Source organism: Danio rerio, chromosome 8 (assembly GCF_052040795.2).
Source record: "Danio rerio strain M-AB ecotype USA chromosome 8, GRCz13ab, whole genome shotgun sequence".
Classification (NCBI taxonomy): Eukaryota; Metazoa; Chordata; class Actinopteri; order Cypriniformes; family Danionidae; genus Danio; species Danio rerio.
In genome coordinates this window covers 54,531,989-54,540,000 of record NC_141028.1, presented here as the reverse complement: position 1 = coordinate 54,540,000, position 8,012 = coordinate 54,531,989, and the positions used below count along the sequence as shown (strand labels likewise).

General features: G+C 32.8%; 1 protein-coding gene across 2 annotated transcripts in view; it reads left to right on the top strand.

Annotated features, from left to right (window-relative positions):
• Positions 1-8,012, top strand: part of ppih (peptidylprolyl isomerase H (cyclophilin H)) — a 58,000-nt gene that overhangs the window by 39,737 nt on the left and 10,251 nt on the right. For both annotated transcript variants that reach the window (NM_201205.1, NM_001009902.2), the window contains 3 exon segments: positions 4,774-4,866; positions 6,390-6,477; positions 6,583-6,623. In NM_201205.1, coding sequence (NP_957499.1) covers positions 4,774-4,866; positions 6,390-6,477; positions 6,583-6,623 — 222 coding nt within the window.

The following is an 8,012-nucleotide window of genomic DNA, read 5'->3' as shown; positions in this document are numbered from 1 at the left end:
GTGTTATAGTACTGTTTTCCTGAGTCAACAGAACTGCATGTTATGGATGCTTCGCTTATTTGACATGATTTTTGTGGATTGTTTATGAGTCAGCTTGTTTAATCAGGTGTGTTTGATTATAAAGGCTTACTAATGTGCAGTGCTGGTCGTTCTCCAAGTGCAGAATTACAACCACTGGAAAGCGTGAAAGAAATGTGTGGAGAGCTCCCTCTAGGGGAATAAGAAATGTGTGGAGAGCTCTCTCTAGGGCAGGGGTCACCAATCTCGGTCCTGGAGGGCCGGTGTCCCTGCAGGGTTTAGCTCCAACTTGCCTCAACACACCTGCCTGGATGTTTCAAGTATACAAAGTAAGACCTTGATTAGCTTGTTCAGGTGTGTTTGATTAGGGTTGGAGCTAAAATCTGCAGGACACCGGCCCTCCAGGAACAAGTTTGGTGACCACTGCTCTAGGGGAATATACTGCTTGATGCCTGAGCTAGTAAAGCACAGTTAAAGGGAAAGTTCTAGTTTTGAGCTGAAACTAGGATTCTCTGTATAAAATGCTAGTGGATGGCTATGCTGTAATCTTTGTTTTTTTAATTAGGTGTTTGTGATAAGTGGAGATTTCCCACACACATTTCAGGCCACTAGATCTAGACCATTATATCTAAGCCAAATGTATTTGCCCCCCCTTAACTGATTTCTTGTTTTGTTTTAGCATGTTTGTCATACTTTAATGTTTAACATGATCAAACTAATTTAATTATTAGTCAAAGATAACATAAGCAGACACATCTTGCAGGTTTGAAATGGAGGCTTTTATTGTTAAGGGAAAGCAAAAGCAAAACTACATAGCCCTGTGTGAAATAGTGTTTGCCCCCCCTTGTTAAACATAAGTTTGGTTTCTGTAGCCACATTCAGACCAGATTACTGCCACACCTTTCCGCAATTAAGAAATCACTTAAATAGGACCTGCCCGACAAAGTGAAGTAGACCATTCATTCATTCATTTTTCTTGTTGGCTTAGTCCCTTTTTTACTCTGGGGTCGCCACAGCGGAATGAACCGCCAACTTATCCAGCACGTTTTTACGCAGGGGGATGCCCATCCAGCCCGTTTACATGAGTGTTTGGCCATGTTTGCTTCATTTTGCGACTGATAACTTGCCATCCAAATTGTTGTGAATGAGTTTTAAGAGGTGCTGACAGTACAAAAAATGATTAGGTTCCTTCTTAACAATAATAACAGTAATATGGACCCAATGTATAATATATATTTACCATAGCATATGTACGTCTGAAAGACATCATTTAAGAGGTATACTTCATCCGAAAAATATCTAAAAAAAAACATGTTCCAAATGTCTGTTTTAAATAAAGAGATTCTAAACATCTGATAAACATCTGCTAGAAGTCTCATAGACATATTGAACATGAGCACTAAAAAAAACATGTCTTGCAGATAGTAAATAGACATCATTGCATTGTACGTGTGTTAACAAGGTTTAAAGATTTTCTGTGCAGAATAATGTCAAGTTCTTGTTTGACGTTTTTTTTTAACATGGTGCTAAATCCAAAAGATATTGTAAATAATATAATGACGTCTGAAAAGAGCTTTACAGGAGATATTAACATTTAATTACAGAAAGAAGCTATATAAAATTGAAATAAATGAGTTTTTTACTAAATATATTGACCTTATTCTACGCAGACGAGCGGGCGCTGCCATTTGAATCTTTTTGGCACGAGACTTCCGGTCTCATTCACTTCCATTCATTTTTAGACATTAAAAACTGCTTGTTTTGCTGTTTGATGTTGTAAACTGATATTTCCTTGTTATATTATTCTACTTGGTCTGTATAGTCATGCAAACATTTGTTTGTAGAGCAAGTAGTTTGACCGTTTTTTGCCGTTTATTATTCCTAGTCATTTCTCCCATAGGCGACTGAAACGGAAGTTCAAAGACAATCGCGAAAACAGGCGCACTTCCGCATTTTAGAATAAGGTCAATATATCTGGCATCAACAAACATGCCACATTTAAAGTCACTTAAATCCCCTTTCTTCCCCATTCTGATGCTCAGTTTGAACTGCTGCAGATCGTTTTGATCATGTCTACTTGCCTAAATGCATTGAGTTGCTGCCATGTGATTGGCTGATTAGAAGTTTGCTTTAATGGGCAGTTAGTACCTAATAAAGTGGCCGATAAGTATAAGTTTTATTATATATTTTTTGTGAATTAATCATTTGTCATCTGTAAATCATAATTTCATGTAAGTTTTTATATTGGTTGTTAACCCTAAATTCAGGTTTTTGAATTATCAATGTGCATAAAACCTAGCAGTATACACAATTTACACCATGCTTTTGTTAGTTTGATATGATCATCTCTATAAAATATAATTTTTAAAACGCACCGTTTTATTTCTTACTATATATACAGGCCTGAATTGTCACGACACTAAACGACAGATACACAAAAAGTGTTTTAATGAGCCATGCCAAATGTGTTTAAATCAAAATAGCAGAGGTGTAAGAAAAACCAGTGTAAAAAAGAAATCTAGAACATGATCTTGTTGTGTGTTTGTCTGCCTCTAGTGGTCGTTTAATGCTACTAAAAATGTAAAAATAATCAACTTAAAAGCTCCTTAGAGTTCAGGATGGGTCGAAATAGAACAAAGCACAATAAAAGAGACATCATTGTCCGTTCCACCTTTTATTAATGTAAAACAGGCTTCATAAAATAAAATAGATAACCAATGGATAAAACATGCTTTAAATATTTGCAATAAAAAAAATAAAATGTTCGGTCCAAAATCTAAATCCAGGGCCATGCCTCGGAAACATTGAGTTTCTCCCATCTGTGTGGGATGGTGGATTTCGAATATGGGCAGATAAAGGTCTTATAACAATAAACCAGTTATTCGTTGGAAAAGAAATTAAATCATTCTCACAACTCTTAGAACAATGTAATATTTCACCGAAAGATATGTAAAAGTTCTTCCAAATAAGACATTGCATTACAAACCATAAAGAAAAAGCTCTAGTCATGCAAGAACCAAATAAAATAGAGGAATACTTCTTAAATATGACAGAAAAAAAACAAAAAACATTCCAGCTAAAAAAAAAAAACATGTTTCTCACTTAAACAAAAGATTAGTAAATAACACTACAAAATACAGATCATGTTAAAGGAAAATGGGAACAGGAATACCATAATCGAAGATGAGGTCTGCGAAGGATGTCATAAAGTAATTAATAGTCAATTATGTAAAGAATTTGATTGGAAAGTAAAAATTAGGTACTTTAATACTGCTTTTTAAAATATCAACATACAGTTGAAGTCGGAATTATTAGCCACCCTGTTTATTTTTCCCCACTTTCTGTTTAACGGAGAGAAGATTTCTTTCAACAATAGTTTTAATAACTTATCTCTAATAACGGATTTCTTTTATTTTTATCATGATGACAGTAAATAATATTTGACTAGATATTTTTCAAGACACCTCTATACAGCTTAAAGTGACATTTAAAGGCTTAACCAGGTTAATTAGGTGAACTAGTTAAGCCTTTAAATGTCAATAGTCTAAATAGTCTACTATAGTCTACAGATGGTTTGTTCTGTAGACTATTGAATAGAAATATAGCTTAAAGGGGCGAATAATTTTGTCCTTACAATGTTTTTTTTTAAATTTAAAGCTGCTTTTATTCTAGCCAAAATAAAACAAAAAAGACTTTCTCCAGAAGAAAAAATATTATCAGAGATACTGTAAAAATGTCCTTGTTCTGTTAAACATCATTTGGGAAATATTTTAAAAGAAAAAACTATTCAAAAGGGGCTAATAATTCTGAATTCAACTGTATGTAAAAGGACCATCTGTGGCTTTGTGTTGGAGAAAATGTGGTAAAATTGAAGATCACACCAACATTTTTTGGGACTGTCCTAAGATTCAAGAATTTTGGGAAAAAAAATTAAAAAAAGAAATAGATAAGATATTAGATATAGAAATACCCCTCGATCCAGTTATGTGCTTACTGGGAGCACTGCCCAAAGAAATGTTTAATAAAGAGACAAGATTTGTCCTATGGATATTATTACTGGTTGCAAATAAAATAATAACAGTACATTAGATAAAAGAAAGTTCTCCAAAGGTGGCTCAGTTCTGTAAAAAAATATATTGAAAAATCCTAAATAAAAAGTTAAAAAAAAAAAAAAAAAAAAAAGAGTCCCTCAGAGTTAAGCTGTTGAGTTTTACCTTTTTTGAATCCATTCACCTAATCTCTGGGTCTAGTGGAGTATTTTTTAGCTTTGCTTAGCATAAATCATTGAATCGGATTAGACCGTTAGCATCTCACTCCAAATATTCAAAAAAAAGGGTTTTGATAGTTCTCCTATTTAAAGCATGACTTTTCTGTAGTTACATTATGTATAAAGACAGAGTCAAGCTTTAAATGGGAGAATTATCAACTCTTTTGACATTAAAAAAGTGAAATGCTAATGGTCTAATCAGATTCAATTATTTATGCTAAGCTAAGCTAAAGGTGCTGCCGTCAGACCCGGAGACTGGCTGAGTGGATTCAAAAATGGTCAAACTTAATTGTTTAACTCTAGGGGACTTGTAAAATGAGCCTATTTACAAAATAAAATGTGGAGTATTCCTTTAGGCTTCCTTTGCGGTGTCCTTTAACACTTTCATTCAAAACTCAAGTATGAGTTTTAACATTTCTGAGAGATAATGTTCTTTCTTTCTGTTTGGGTGGGGTTGTAAACGTTTTAAACATTTTTTTGCCCATCAGGGTGACGGCACTGGCATCTGCAGCATTTACAGGGGACCATTCGCAGATGAGAACTTCAGAATGAAACACTCTGGTCCAGGACTCTTGTCAATGGTAAATCTACACAATGGGCTACATGCACACAGCCCAAGAGCTTCCGCTGAACTGTCTTTCCATTACAAAATTGTCACGTTTAAGATCTGATTTCTTTAAAAATCAGCAATCTTCACTACCTGTTAGATATACGATATGAAGTGGGTCTCAGACCGCACAAGAAGCACTGCATTCTATTTCCCCGCGCCATGTCTTTAAAATATGACAGTTTATTTTACCCCAGTATTTTCAATGAAATTTCTGCGCTAGTCTGTTGCTACGGATATTGTTTTACGCATGAACATCATAATGAGCACTTAAGTCTATTTAGCTGAATGTATAGTAATTGCATTACATCATCGATGCTGTAAAAACAACCTTGTGAAATTTAAAAATCGTCACATTAAGCTTTCACCGCAAGTTTATCGTTGGCTTTAAAACTCTAGCTGCCCATCGTAATGTTGAAGAATTCTGTTCTGATTTTTGACACCACATGAAGTTGAAGACCTGTTCATTATTAAAGAAACGCAATCTGCTTTTACAACACTATAACTGTCTTTTCTGTCACGTTTGATTGGCCCATGATTGATAGAAGTAATTAATAATGGGAAAACATACAGTTGTTTAATGGGACTAGATCACATTTTCCACCAAAATATGAAACGGCACAATTGTTTTCAACATTAGTGATAGTATAATGAGAGATGTTCAGCAACAAATCATCACTCATACACTGAAGACTGGAGTAATGAGGCTGTATATTAAGCTTTGAATCATAAAATGAATTTTATATATATATATATATATATATATATATATATATATATATATATATATATATATATATATATATATATATATATATATATATTTATATATATTTATTTTTTTATTTTTTTATTTATTGAACATTTTGATTTTGATCAAAGCCCGAGATCCACCCAACAAAATATGCAGAATAAAAATAAAAACAGCAATATTGTAATAATAAGTACAAAATCAGTATTGAAATATAAATGATCCAGTCTCTCATATTTGACCAAAATTGTCCAGTTTTATTTATTTTTTTTTTTTTACTGGCACTATTTATTTTGGCTGTGGTATATTCCAGACTAATAATGTCCAGTAGATCGAGCCTCCAGGATAGATCAGTTGGAGCAGATGGATCCAACCATAAATTCAGGATTGTTTTTTTGCAGCAGTCCTTTTTTGGTTGATGGATAAGGAGAGTGATGACTCGTCCAAAACGAATTATATTTTGAAATAAATTCACCTAAAAAAAATTACCTGTTTACATTGTTTTTACATTTACTATTTTTATTATGTTTTTGTTCAGATAAATGCAGAATAGTCTTTAAAAAATAAATGTTTTGAATGAATAAAATTGTGATTTAAATAAAATAAAATTTTCTTAAAATTATTACTATTTTATTTATTTTATTTAAACGTCTTGTTTACTTCATTTGCCCATTAGACGTTTACTCTCTTTTGTTGATTAAAAAAAAAATAAATGAAATCATGTTTTTTTTTTTCCCACCCATCAGGCCAACAGCGGACCAGGAACAAACGGCTGTCAGTTTTTTATTACCTGCACAAAGTGTGACTGGTTGGATGGAAAGCATGTGGTATTTGGTAAGGCTGACAAAATCCTGTATCAATTCTGTTCTGAGAATTCAAATACTAAATTACTCATTCACTTTATTTATTTATTTATTTATTTATTAACTTATTTTCCAGGAAAAGTAGTAGACGGTTTACTTGTCATGCGAAAAATTGAGGTGAGCTTTTAAAAGTACATTTATTACTGACATTACTGATAATCCCTCAGGCCCCATTTACACTAAAACATTTTAATACAGTTTTAAAGCGGCGTTTTAGAATGAAAATGATCTGCGTCCACACTGGTGTTTCACCCAGCGTTTCTGAACAACTCTGCGCTGAAAACGCACATCACGTGACCACACACACATTCTCTGGCATGCACGGCACCATATCAACCCAGATGAGAGCTGTGCTCGTGGGACTGTTCATCAAGGATCTAGCGCTGGATCTAATCTCACTACATTTGTTAAATGTGATATTTAACTCATCTTGTTGTCTATATCTAACAACATATTCCCCGACTTTGCTATTTTGAATCTAATCCTTGTTCTCAGGTAACGTGTTTAGGCTGAGCGCAAAGATAAGTTCATATATTAATTAATGTAACCCCGAACACTGATTCTGCACATTTGACTGATTGTTTGCCTTTTTTTCCTATGAAGTATAAACTTATTGTACGTTATACTTTTATAAGCGCCATTATTAATTATTAAAACTGATATTCAGTAAAAGAGCCGGGATTTGTTTCGTATTTTCAATAAAAATGAAAGGAGGCAGTAATGTTATAGGCTCCGTTTTGTTATAAATATGCATGAAGATGACAGTCGTATAAATATGCAGCTACACGACGCCTCAACATTTTATTGTCTGTTAAGCTGTTAATATTAAAATGAAAATAGGCAGTTCCTTATGTTATGTTTTCATTTTATTGTTAAGAAAGTGAAACGATGTAGCCAGGGTGATGTGAATGATGTTATAAAGTACACCCAGGTGAAAAAATATGGAATTAAATGCAATTAAAATACACTTACATACCCGCAAATGCATTTTTAGTACATTGTTATTTTTTTGTGTTAAAAAAAAGTTTGATGGTTTTACACTTCAAATATACTAATTAAAAGTATGTTTATGCTTCAGTAGGACTTTAGTACATTTGACAAAAGTATACTAAATACCAGTAATACTTTTTACACTATTTTTACTGTACTACAATAAAGTACACTACAGAAAAAAAACATCCAAAAGAGTTTTATTTGTGTGTTTTTCAAAAGTGTGCTTTAAATGCTTTAAACATTAGTTGATTTTTAGTACACTGTTTACATACTAATCCTAAGTTTAAAGTAAGTTAATATATAAAAAAAGCTATTAGTAATGTATTGTAGTAGAAGTACATTTTCCCAAAACTTGTACTTAAGTACACTTAATATGAATGCATTATTATCACTGACACTTCAATTGATTTTGAGTGTGGTCATTTTAAGTTTGCATTAAATTAACTTTAAGAATCTATTAGTAATGTATTGTAGTAGAAGTACATTTTCCCAAAATACTTTTAATACAGTGAT